Source organism: Pelophylax lessonae (assembly GCF_965119305.1).
Source record: "Pelophylax lessonae genome assembly, chromosome: 1".
Taxonomy (NCBI): domain Eukaryota; kingdom Metazoa; phylum Chordata; class Amphibia; order Anura; family Ranidae; genus Pelophylax; species Pelophylax lessonae.
This window is the reverse complement of record NC_138768.1, coordinates 407,426,854-407,440,724: the sequence shown is the minus strand read 5'-3', so window position 1 is coordinate 407,440,724 and position 13,871 is coordinate 407,426,854. Positions and strand designations below refer to the sequence as shown.

The 13,871-nt window shown below is 43.0% G+C and overlaps 1 protein-coding gene across 2 annotated transcripts in view; it reads left to right on the top strand.

Moving 5' to 3' along the window:
* Positions 1 to 2,634: 2,634 nt before the first annotated feature.
* The window catches only part of SLC44A1 (solute carrier family 44 member 1), a 294,253-nt gene continuing 283,016 nt past the window's right edge, over positions 2,635 to 13,871 (top strand). For both annotated transcript variants that reach the window (XM_082273818.1, XM_082273817.1), the window contains exon 1: positions 2,635 to 3,016. In XM_082273818.1, the coding sequence (XP_082129944.1) occupies positions 2,993 to 3,016 (24 nt within the window). In that variant the 5' untranslated portion in view covers positions 2,635 to 2,992. The remainder of the gene's footprint in view (positions 3,017 to 13,871) is intronic.

The following is a 13,871-nucleotide window of genomic DNA, read 5'->3' as shown; positions in this document are numbered from 1 at the left end:
TGAAAAAAACTGAAAAAAAAAATTTCATATGGGTACAGTGTAGCATGACCTCACAATTGTCATTCAAAGTGTGACAGCGCTGAAAGCTGAAAATTGGCCTGGGCAGGAAGGGGTTGAAAGGGCCCTGTATTAAAGTGGTTAATGGACGTCGCCTCCAAGTCGGATCCTCATCTATATTAATGTGATTTGGATCCGACATTACAGGAAGATTACACAGGCTTTCCCCGAAAGTAGCATCAAGTCATACTCAAGTCGCTAGCAAATTGCCAGGAAGTCTTCTGGCAAACTCACAACCTAGGTCGCGGCAGTGTAAACCGAGTCTTACGCGTATAAATGCATGTATACGTGTTTGTATGTTAAGTCTAAACAAAGGGGAAAATAAACTATTATGTACGCATATGCGTTTTTACACGTTCAAACGCATTTAAACGCAAGTAATTTACTGATCATTATGCAGGAACTTTTCACCTGGATAACAAGTGTGTAATAACATCAGTAACATTTTTATGACCATGTGAATGAAGCCTAAAGCTGCCTTCCCTAGGGGCAACTGTTCAGGCTCGCTCCTGAGTCCCACTGCTGCGTCCATTGACACAGACTGCGGGACTCGGCACCACCCTCTGCGTCACTGGACAGCAAAGGTCAATGGCTCCTGCTACTATCAATCTGTCCAATGAGGAGAGAGACAACAGCTGGAGCCGCTGCGTTCGTGCACATGGCTGGTTCAGATCAGGCTCAGGTAAGAAAAAGGAGGGGGTCTGGGGGAGCTGCAGCACAGAAAGTTTTTCACCCTAATGTATAGAATGCATTAAGATGTAAAGCCTTGAGGCTTTACAACCACTTTAATTTATTAATCTATTAGAATCCATTAATGTGCTAATGAGCCTAAACTAGGGTTGCCATCTCATCCCTTCAAAGTGGTTGTAAACCGCTGAACTTTTTTTTTTTACATCCTGCAAGGTAAAGACATAATGTGCTAGTATGCATGGCATGCTAGCACAAATCCAGTGCATTGCATACTAGCACATTATGTTAAACTTTCCTTAAAAAGAAGCCCTCCCGCACCAAGATCTCAGAGCTGCAGCGGGCTCCCATCTTCACCCGTCTTGCTTCTGGGTTCGCATTCTTGGGCTCGGCGACTGTCCGGAGCCGCGATGGATGACGCCACTCCCACGCATGCGCACAGGAGCCGCCTTTTATGGCACAGGGCTTGGAAGGAACGGTATTTGTTTGGGCGTTTTTTTGCAGGTGTTTGGAGGCAGGCATTGACATCTGACCAAAAAACTTTTGAAATCTGCCAAAGAGAGGCTCATATATTTTCTTGAGCTTCAGACATTTTGCTTGAGGCGACAATATGCTCATATGTAAACAGGGGCCATTGAACTGAATGGAATTTTACTTTAGGGCTCTTTCTCACGGTCCCCCTCCGTAGGCGGATCCGTGCTGCTCAGCGGGGATCGATCCGCAGATCCCCGCTGAGCAGGTGGATGACAGCTCCGTCTCCGCTTGCAGTGCGGAGAGGGAGCTGTCACAGCCCCCGCTGCCCTCTATGGGGGATCGGATGAGAGCGGACCGCCTGTCCACTCTCATCCGATCGGATCCGATACCTGAACGGATGGAAAAATAGGGTTTCCATCCGTCCAGATTTCACGGACAGGATTGGATACAGATGGCAGCGGGTGTCAGCGGAGGTGTCTCCACTGACACCCGCTGTCCCATAGAGCTGCATGGAGGATCCGATCAGATCCGCCTAAAAAACTGACAGGCGGATCTGATCGGATCACCCGTGTGAAAGAGCCCTTATTGGCATTTTGGAAATTCAGAGATGAGCGTTTTACGAGCTGAAAAACTCTCAGGAGTCAACAGGGCCTAGAAGGCAGGCTTCATCCATTTGCTGACTTGTATACAATTTTTGGGCAATTTTTAGGCATTTTGCCAACTGCCAAGGTGCCCCTCAAGGCACCCTGATTGAAAAAGGCTGGTTTAGAGGCAAAATAAAAAGCCAAACGCGTGTAACAGTGGTGTTTTCGCTGTCCTGTGTGCTGAATGAGACCCTACAATGCTGTAAATGCCACTAAGGGCAGAATCTGGTATCTCTGAAAGTTTTTTTTACCAAGTGTTTGGTACTATATCCCAAAAAACTTCAACTTTGGTCAAAAATGATTGAAAAAAAAGGAAAAGCCATTGGACTATGCCCTGAGAATCCTGTCTACAGAGCACCAATTATACTCAGAACTTCTTTCACTGTAGCTTCCTCTTAATTCATTCCCACAGTCACAACCTTATACATTGTAACCAGAGGGATAAAAAAGCGAGCCTTGTTTACAGGTCCACCCAATGAGAGCTTTTCAGGCAGCCTTTCTGTTGCTGGGAAGGATTTGTCTGCTGTCACCTCCCTCAAGCCGGAAGTAGTCAGTGCTAGTTTGAGTGGGACACAGATGTGAAAGCTGTCTATCTATGCAGTGCTCTGGCCCCACCTTCTTTGTAGTCCCCACAGACAAGGCCAGCCGGCTGGAAGCAGCGAGTAGAAGAGAACCAGTGAGGGAGTGCAGCTCACAGACAGGCGAAGAGGAAGCCTGAGAAGAGGAGCAAACCTGTGCTTATATCCTTGTCTCCTCACCCTCCCTCTCCCGAATACAAAGCTATGGCTGGCAGCACCATGCCAGCCTGTGACAGGAGGAGCAGATGGGACTCGTCTTCCCCATAGAAGAGAATAATAAGGGAATTCACAGGGCTGCCTGCATGCACTGCAGTCTTCTGTCAATGTGAGAGCTGCAGCAGCACCCTCAGCCTGCCTCTAAGCTGCTCCTTTTTTTTCTTTCACTTTTCTTTCCTGTTTTTCCGGTATTTGCTGTGTGTGTGCATACATTGTCCCTGCCCTCCCCCACCCTCTTCTATCTATTTCCCCCTTTCCCTGGGAAGGAGATCAGAGCAAGGGACAGAAGAGAAGGAAACTGGTTGGAACCTGCAGGCAGGCGACCATCACTGCACAATGGGATGCTGTGGGAGCACACAGGTAAGAAACTCACTTCTATATTTACATGGCTGGCCTAGACTTCTTAGCACTCTTCTTTTATATCTTCTAATCTTCCTGTGCCCTCACTTTGTACTGCGCCTCAGAAGGTGTCGGCGCTATACAGGGTATTTCCTGGCATTGTGCAGAATATCTATGCATTAAGGAGTGCCCTGCCGTTATATCCACTTATCTGTGTATTTTAGTCCTTGCTCTGTTCACAATGGATAAGCCTCTTGTTTTTGTGGTGTGTCGCTTTCTTTTCCCCATTGAACTCGGCTAAAAACTGTTATACTTTATTTTTAAATAAACACTTTGTTAAGTTTGGGAATTGAGCCTTTAGAACAGACTTTACAATAGAGGAACCCTTGAAATAATTTTTCAGGTTTTGGGGAAACCCCTGCTAAAAATGATTATATCTACTGTTCACGATACGTTAGCCACACCACACTGATGGTCAGTGGAAATACATGCCATGTTACATGGTGGTCACTATAGTTCCCCCCCTCATAGGTTGGTGGACATTGGGGAAAAGTGATTCTTACATTGGTAGTCAGTGGGAGGAATGTTCACGCTACAGACTGCAAACATGATTGTTTTGCTAGTGGTTACCTGAACGCTTGGGCGTTCGCCAAACTCATCTCTAGCCAAACTCGCACTCCTCATCATTATTATTATTATTATTATTATTATTATTATTATACAGGATTTATATAGCGCCAACAGTTTGCGCAGCGCTTTACAATTTGAGGGAATACAATTCAGTTCAATACAGGAGGAACTAGAGGGCCCTGCTCGTAGAGCTTACAATCTAATAGGATATATATATAATATATATATATATTATGCGTGTCAGGGTTGCCACCTCATCCCTTATAAACCAAGAGATAAATAGGCTGATTAAGATGGTAATTAAACTCACTTTGTGCCTTATGTGCATTATATTGGCCTCAGAACCTGTGTCATTCATATGTGTCCTGGTTTAAAGGGATGAGATGGCAACCCCTGTATGTGTGTGTATACATTTTATATAAGTATGTTTAAAAAAAAAAAAAAAAAAAAAAACGGGTTTGAGTAGAGATGAGCTTAGAGGACACCTTAGCTCCTCACTAGTGGTTACTTCGCTGAGAACATTTCAAAGGTCCCATAATGCTGGCTTTCTGAAGCAGTGCTGGCGCCCAGACAGCGTTGGGTAGGAGTTCATTTCACCACTGATTACCACTCAAGGAACCCCTAGTAACCTCTGGAGGAACCCTGATTGAGAGAAGCTGCTATAGAGAGTAACTGCAGTAAAATTAGGTTTAAAGCGAATCTCCACCCTTGTAACTTGCCTCCAACCCACCCTTACTTTACTTGAATAGACCTTTTTTTTTTTTTTATGAAAAATGTGTGGACCCTGCCCCCCCTTCCCATTCACCTAGGTGAATGACATGCACAGTGCTTGCTATGCCTACTGGGATATGAGATATGCAAATTCCAGGAGGCACCGTGAGCACTGTGCAGGTCCAAATAACTCTTACACTTTTTTTTTTCAAAAAATATTCTTATCCTGGTGTGTAAACCCTCCTCTGACACTTTTACCTATAGGCAAGCCTATGATAAGGCTTACCTATAGGTACTGTAAATATCTCCTAAACATGTACCGTTTAGGAGATATTTACCTTATATGCAGCCAGTGACGTCACTGGCGCATGCGCTCTGAAGGAACGGCCGCTGGTACCGTTTCCTCAGAGCCCCGTGCCGTGACCGTCGGCTCCCGCGCATGTGCGCGGGAGTGACGTCACCGCGGCTCCGGCCAATCAGATGGCCGGATGCCGCGATCCCGGAAGACGGGCGACTGGACATGTCGCCCGTCATACAGGTGAGCGGGCAGCACGGCGAGGGCTCGTTCTTAGGTAAGTATTTCATAATGAGCTAGTATGCGATGCATACTAGCTCATTATGGGTTTCTCTTTCAGGTTACAGCAAAAAAAAAAAAAGTTTTGAGGGTTTACAACCTCTTTAAAGTGGTAGTAAACTCTGTTACATTACATTTACCTACATGTAAGCCTATAATAAGGGTTACCAGTAGGTAGTGGTACTGTGAATATCTCCTAAACTTGCACTGTTTGAGATATTCATAGTGCATGCAGCCGGTGAATATAAGCTCTGAAGGTTCGTCATACAGTGCCGCACCTTCAGAACCCGTGCCGTAAATGGCAGCTCCCGCGCACTTGTGCTTGTGGCAATGCATACTAGCACTTTTTTTTTTTTCCCCTACTAACTGTGCCTTACTACTACTTTAAGTTTGTGAATTGAGTCTTTAGAACAGGCTTTGCCATAGAGGAACCCCATGAAATAATTTGTAAAGTTTTGGGGAAGACCTGCTGAAAAATCATCATATCTAGCCCTTCAATCACCGCGGAGGAGTGAGGTGTACCTAGTGCTGCGTCACTGGGAGTCTCGCTGGCTGAACCTAGAAGAGCCAGCAGGACTCTCGATGCGGCACAGGACCGAGTGGTAGCAGAAGACAAGTGTATGTCAGGGGGACAACCCTGGTTCCTCTGGGTGGGTAGGAATCTGAAATGTGCACAACACACCACCCGCTAAGCAGGGATAAAAAGAAAAATACGGCGGGTGGGCAAAGATCTACTTTGAGGACCTTCCCCCCCCATTCCACTCTCCTTCCTGGTTTCTCCTTAAAACACATAGTGGCACATCTAGAACATTTAACATTATCCTGCTGTAATCCATCACTGCATTCTGCTTTGCTTATGTATTTGGGATCTTGCTGTCGCTTTTCATGCCCCCCCCCCTCCCATGACATGCTGCAGCGCATGCACAGTGTGATCTATATTGTCCCAAGGATTCTGGGATGCTTGATGTGACTCTGATTCTAATGGGCCATACACACTATAAGGTTTTCTGAAGACTTTTTCCTTTAGATTTACCAAAACCATATAATATGAGGTCAAACCTAAACACTTTCAATTTGTATGCAATCTGGCAGGCCCTTGCACTACATAGAAAAGGTAAATCTGAAGGAAAAAGTCTTCAGAAAATCTTATAGTGTGTATGGCCCTTTAGTCATTCCCACCTAGACAAGACAGACAGAACCGTGGGCGGCGCTCCACAAGAAGGGGGTGAAGGTCCACTTTAGAGTTGAATGCCAGGAATTCTATGTTATGCGTGCCTACATTGGGCCAGCTTGGCTCAGTGTAAATATCCATATTTTACAGCGGGGATGCTGTAAATCACTGTAGTAGTCCATGCTACATACAGTTAGTGATCTTTTTGCTTTTGTGTTTTCTTCTCAGCACACTGGACGCAGGGTCAGTCGCTTGGGACTGACTCTATTCTGAACTTTTTTTTAAATATAGGGTGTTCTCTGTTTGGATAAGGTGGAGAGGAGAAGTGATGTCATAATTCCCACCTCACCCAATCAGAAAATGGCTAGTATTAGTTACATAGTTAGTCAGGTTGAAAATAGACACAAGGCCATCTGGTTCAACCAATAAAAAAGCAAAAGAAACTGTAAAACTGGAGAGGCCAAGTGATAGACCTCTGTGGTCAGCATTCAGGGGGAAACTGCTGAAGCAGCGCCCAGAAGATCTTTGCTATCACTGTATGTAGTGCAGACAATTACAGTGATATACTGTACTTCACCCCTAGAAGCCCTCCAGATATCAGATGTGTACAAGCATTGAGTCCCCTGAATCATTTGCAAAAAAAGATGATTCCTGGAGTTCAGCTCTAATGAGAAGGGGCAACTGAATAGTTCATAGTACATAAATTTGTCTGTAATGAGACAGGTGGGTGTGTGTGTGTGTGTGTGTGTTGTGGTGGTTTTTTCTACAGGTGCTCATGATTACTTGTAGGACTATTTCTTTTGTTGGTATATGTGATCAAGCTGCTAGGCCATTATTGTTATAAATTGCATTGTTCTGATATACAGTATACAGTTGCGGAAAGCAAATGGTATTCCATAGATTTTAGGGTGCTTTAATTTTTAGAAATTACATTTACTTTATTTACACTGAAAACTGTAAATTCGGAGTCCCAGAGCATCTAGCGTCCCAGGAAAATTTCAAACGCTTGCCTAATACACACGATGAGAAAATCGGACAAAAAATACCACTTTTGGAGCGATCGTTAAGTGCCGGTTCAAATTAGTGCGATCACAGAGACCGCATTTATTTCAGAGCGCACTGCTCCTAAATTATATGCGATCTCTGTGCGGTACAAACTTCAGCCATACCGTTTGTATGACTGAATTCGCACCACAATCGCACTAAACACGCACATGACCATTTTTTTTCTCCGCAGCAGAATCGGATCGCATGGTGGTTGACACTAGTGCAATCCGATTCTGTGCGAACTTGCAGATCGCACTGCTATATGCGATCTCAACTGGGGGTGTCGTTAACTTTTAATTGACACCCCCTGCGTATCGCATATGGCAGTGTGAACTGCCAGGGGTGCGCATGCGATGTGGGGACACGCTGTATATTCGCAGCGTTCCCGCATTGCACAAATGTGAACCGGGACTTATAAATCCAATCATTAGTACACAACTTTAGAGAGCCGATCACAACAGTTTATACTAAATGTTCCAAAGAGGAAAACACAAAAATGTTTCTCATATTTTTGAAAAAAAAAAAGTTTCTCGTATGATAACCCAACGATTTTTGTTTAATTTGTATGGTATTTGTACATAAAAAAAAAAATAGTGTGACCATGCATGCTTGGAAACTAAAAGAATACAATGCATTATTTCCGAAGTTGTGTTCTCTCATAGGAGAATTTTTGTAACTTTAGTAACCTATTGGATTTCCATATGAGACTTGCATGCAAAAATAAAAATGGACAATTATTTGTCCAATATTCTTATTGTGTGCACGGCATAACACTTAAAGCATCTTGGGTAAAGCAAGTTTGGTGTGTAAAGCTGACCATAGACAGTAGATGGCGGCCAGATGTGTAGCTTTTATGGGATTTTGATGTGAAGATTTTACCGCCCTCGGTCATGTTTTTCAAATGGAGCTTCCTTAATGCTGGGCATAGACTGCTCAAGTTTCAACCATTCGGCCTGTAAAAGACTGAGACAAAGTCAATTGATTTCCCCAATCCATGCTGAAAATGTAGATGGAGGAATATCCATCTGTATTCAGACAGCGGCAGCACTCACAGCTGCCTAAAGACATTTCTGCTTTAAACAGTGGTAAGATGCAGTCAGTGTTTGGCTGATAATTTTCATCCTGGCTCAGTCATCATCTGAGGCTTGAGCTGCCATTACCCAGCTTCAACATGAACATTTGTACTGAGTGAATGTTCATGTTTAGGTCTACAGCGAGGGTAAAGGCACCAGTTTATCGGGGGGCAAGCAATAATGATCTGACAGGGATGTCCAATCTGTGTGAAGGCTATTCCCCAGATAAACTCTAATTAATGACACCTGCAGGTTCCCTATTGACATTAGATTATCATTCATTGTAGCTAAAAATAACCAGATTAGGAGACTTTCATCTTGTGTCTCTAGGCACAGTAAACTGTTATTGGTCAGTTTAATATTGTGTGTTTCTTGACTGCTAATGATACAAGTTAAAATAAAAAATAAATGGCTCTGTGAAATGATTGCATGCTGCTGTTGTCGGTCTTTGTTAGGAAAAAAAAAAATAGGGTTTGTAAGAATATTTACTAAAATGGTCTACAGGTGACTTATAATTGTTGCCAAACTGTGCTGCCTTCACCACTACAATAATACATTTTTGAATGAAAAATAATTGTAGCAGTATGACCAGAAACTTGAAGACTGATGTTAAATTTGGTCTGATGTTGAGCTGGCCGTACAGAGAAAAAATGGCTTGTTATTAGCAAAATATCCAACTGTCAAAAACCTTCATGTTTTGAGTTAGACATTTCTCATAGTCTGCACACTGAACTAGAGATTCGTAGGCTGTGAACAGTGTCAGGTCTTTCCTCTGTAAGAACTTGTCAAGGTTTTTACTAAACTAGTGGTATTCCTTTTAGTTTGACATAGGATTAGGCACAGCATTTCAATTAAAATACATTAATATGCACAATTGCTTCTAAATATTGCTTTCTAGAATGAGGGCAGTCAGAAAGGACAGGAAAGATCGCTATTTCCACTAAGGGCACTTTTTTACACTGGTTCGCTTCAAAACTGCCAGTAAAGTAAAATGCCTATGCATATACTGAGTTGTTTTGTAGTGCTTTTGGTGAAAGGACATGTCTCAAAAACTGCACCAAAAATGCTTAGTGGGGGCTTTTTTGAGGCGGGTCTTATTAGTTTCAATGGAGAGAAGCGTTCTTGCGTCCTTTTTTTTTTTTTTTTTTTTTTTATGTCAGGAGTTATAATTTATGCAAGTAGGATTTTTTTAACACAGCGAAAGCACACCACCCCAGTGTAAAATAACATATTGATTTTAAAGGGAAGCATTTTTCTTGAGCTTTTTATGCCCATTTTTGTGTTTAAAAAAAAAATAAATACTTGGAAAAACTCCTCAGTGTGAAAGGGCCTTAAGATCTGTTGACTTGGATATATCGAACACTGCCGATGGATAAATGTGAGATTTTCTTGACATAGATTGATGTTTCCGGTCAAATGACTGTCATCTTGGTTTGTCGATTGGTAGATTTAATTTAGAAGTATGGGATCGGTTGGTCCTTTCTGGGCACTCTAGGTACTGTGCTAAAATCTTAAAGAAGTCTCCTTTTACTTTTATTTTTTTTCTGTACCTCTAGGGATAAAGTGCATGTAGCACCTTGTCCATTCTTGATAGGTAAGGCATAAGCTGAGCTAGCCTGGTTAACAGCATGCACTCCCCTCCCCTACCCTGTTCAACCACACCGTTAACCAGGAGATGAATACCAGATGAGCCTTTTATTGACAGAGCTTGTTGTGGGACCCATTGAGGGCACTGCAGCACTAGTTTGGTGTGCAGGCATGGTTGGCAGAACAATTGGCAGCAGACTTAGGCAGTACAATATGCCTGCTTGATATTGATAGCACCTTAACACCGCAGGGAGTTAGTGACAGGCTGCAAGCTGGAGGTTGCTTTCCACTAATGGGCCATACACACTATAAGATTTTCTGAAGACTTTTTCCTTTAGATTTACCAAAACCATATAATATGAGGTCAAACCTAAACACTTTCAATTTGTATGCAATCTGGCAGGCCCTTGCACTACATAGAAAAGGTAAATCTGAAGGAAATCTAACCACAAAGGTTGGATAGTGTGTATCCAGCTTAAGAGAGCAGAATCCAGGTGATGGAGTTTAAGGGGACAGCAGAACAGTTCTGGGAGGAGGGGGCAGTAACATAACTTGTAGGAGGAAACGCTAGGAAAAAAAAGGGATGCTAATGTCATGCTAACAGAATGTCCGTACCCCATTTGGGGTATAGTGCTCAGGACTGCCGTTACTCATGCTCTAATATCCATCTAGTTGACAGGTGTAGTGATGCTGCTGTCACTATTCCTGCCAGCTCACAAACAAGGGGTGGAACAATAGTAATGCCCAGAAATCAGGCTTCTATCAGAGGAGGTGCAAAGAAGCACAAAGTCAATAAAGAAGGAATATGTTTCTAAAATAACTTTGCAGTTCACTGGAAAAACAAGGGAATTGATAGACAATGATTTTATTTTTATGCAAGTTCTTTAATCACTTTGGGGGTAGCAAGTACTTTTTTTCAGAAGCCTAGGCCAGGATGATGTAACAATTGGTCTGCTCCTCCTCGACAACACATCACATATCCTAGTATGCTTCAGGACAGTCTTCCTCCAGTTTGTAGAATAAGGGGCAGGCTGTAAGTGATCAAGTAAGTTATAGTTGACACCTGAATCCAAAATGGCCATGCATAAGAGTAGTAAGGATTTCAGATTCCAGGAAGACCTTGCTGGACTTTTTTGGGGCTACGTAGCTTGTAGCTGCCAACTTCTACTTGTTGGATAGCCTGGTGAAGTGCTTCCTTAGGATACTATGTTAAACACCTGTACAGAGTAACAGTCTTATCCTCTTCCTATCTAAGACAGGGCTTGACAAATTTTCCTGAAATCTAGGAGCCAGCTAAAAAAGTTAGGAGCCAGTTTTTTTTTTTTTTAAACTAACAACCAAGCTTTATTTAATAAAACGGATACTAAATTTACACATAAATACGACTAGAACCCCACTCTCCTCTAGCACAATTGGATGAAAACAGACTGTCTGTCTCTTTCCATCCGATGCCATCTGATCCGATCCATCCGTCTGCTTTTGGTGGACAGGATCAGATGGCGGCAGATTACTGCTCCATAGAGGAGAATCAAGGGTCCGATCAGGTCTGCCTGAAAAACTGACAGGCGGACCTGATCAGACAGCCCGTGTGAAAGGGGCCTTCGGCTGTGGCATGGAGACGAGAAAAAAAAAAAAAAAAAGGAGATTATATATATATATATATATATATATATATATATATATATATATATATATATATATATATATATATATATATATATATGAGAGAGAGAGAGATATATAGATATATATATATATATATATATATATATATATATATATATATTTTTTTTTATATATAGATATATATTTATATATATATTTTTTTTTATATAGATATATATTTATATATATATATATTTTTTTTTATATATAGATATATATTTATATATATATTTTTTTTTATATAGATATATATTTATATATATATATATTTTTTTTTAATAATTGGAAAAAAAAGAATTTTTTTTATTTTAATAATTAAAAAAAAAAGAAAAAAATATATTTTTTTTTTTTTACATTTAAAAAATAAATTAAATAATAATAACCACACTCCCTGTCAAAGGTAACTAACTGGACAGGGAGATGGTAATGAATGAATTGAGAACAAAAAGGCAGTGGAAACAGTCATTACTCCCGGCCTCCACAAGAGGGCGCCAGTTCCCCATTTGAAGCCTGTCATCTCAAGTAGGCCGAAAAGCCGGGGCCTCGATTTTCGGACGGCCCGGAAGTCCGTGCACTCCGTGCGCGGAAGTCCGGGCAAAAATGACAGGACACCTTCTGCAGGGCACCCCCAGGCGCCAGGTCGCTAATTCTAGTCGCAAATGCGACCTGGCGCCCGGGGATTGTCGAGCCCTGATCTAAGAAATGAGTCGCCATTTTCTCATGTTTTGGAAAATGTATGTAGTCAATCACCACTTGCGATCCATTTATAAAATTTATATAATGCCCTCATTTATCACGCTTTAAAGAAGTACAGTAAAAGCTCCTATGACTGTACTTCTCCTGTGGATCACAGGGGTGCAGAAGTCCGCTGTCTGATGGCGTCACAGAGCCGGTCCGGTTCGGGCAAGAACATGATAATGGAGTTGGGATCCGTCCACCTGCCTGGACTGAGAGCCTGAGCTGGCTACCCCTGCCCCCTCTACAGCCCAGTGCTCCAGTGAGCTTCGGGGAGGGGGGGGGGGGCAGAGCAGAGAGCTGCTGACTGACAGTCAGGTCCGGTTCACACTTATGCGATGCGGGAAGGCTGCGAATCCGCAGCCTGTTCCCGCATCGCACATGCACCCCCGGCAGTTCACACTGCCATATGCGATACGCTGGGGGTGTCAATGTAATCTTAACGACACCCCCAGTTTGATTGCATATCGCAGTGCGATCGTGCAGTTCGCACAGGATCGGATCGCACAAGTGTGAACCGATGTGCGATCCGATCCTGATGCGGCTTCCAAAAAGGGTCCTGTGCGTGTTTGCTGCGGCTGCGGTGCGAATTTAGCCATACAAAGTGTATGGCTAAACTCGCACCGCACAGCCGATCGCATGTAATGAAGGAGCAGTGCGCTCCGACATTACATGCGAACCCCGCACTCGCATAAGTGTGAACCGGGGCTAAGACGTCCGGAGGCCAAAATAATTCCACACAGGGAAACTTCAACCGGCGAATGGTTGTATTAAACAAAATTGTACGGGTGTGGAGTTGTCCTGTATGGACCCCTGGGAAGCTCGAGCTGGGAGGCAGGGGGGAGATGAAGGAAAGCTGCAGGAGACTGACTGGGTTTCCTCCACTGTCCAACAAGCTCCCTCATTGGATGCAGTGGGGATACTCCCTCAGCTCCAGTGAATCACACCTGGAAACATGTAACAGGCAACCTAATAGATCAGGCTCCCCTGATATGCAGAAGGAGCAATCAATGCATTTACCTAGCACCTACCTACCTAGGAGGGTGCTACAGATATAAGGCACGATCCACAGGAGCCATCCACATTGCTTTACCACGGGCCTTGACAGTCCGGTCGGGTAAGCAAACACATCTCTGGCTCCAACTATTAACAGCTGACTGCACCCTGCCTACAAATTCCCCACTCGCCTTCCCTCTTGGGAGTGGCAGCGTCTCGGAAGATGTCAACGCGTTTCGCAAGGCAAGAGGAGTGCATAGCTTCGTCTTTTAAATAGCGCTTAAGGAACCTTAAATTACATGACGTAGCTTGCCTAAAGTGCAGCTATCCTTTAAAGGACAAGTTCACCTTTGTAAAATAAATGCAGGTATTTTGGAGGTAAAAATTCAAAAAAAAAAAAAAAACATTTGCATTTATTTATTTTTACTAGGGGGGCCTGCTAAGCCTTGCACCAGCCATCAGCCGCAAAGGTTGTCAGTACTTGTAATTCTCACAGTCAGACTACAACTAGGCCGATTTTACAGAAATGCAGAGAGTAAAAAATACATTTAGGATACTAATAAATTATAAATTGCAAAATGTAAGTAGGCCTTTAGGATGGTCATCTTGACATATGCTATAATCTGTTGTTTTAGGGAAGCTCATGCAATAAGTTTTCATATGTTCAGTACTGTGTAAGTTATACAG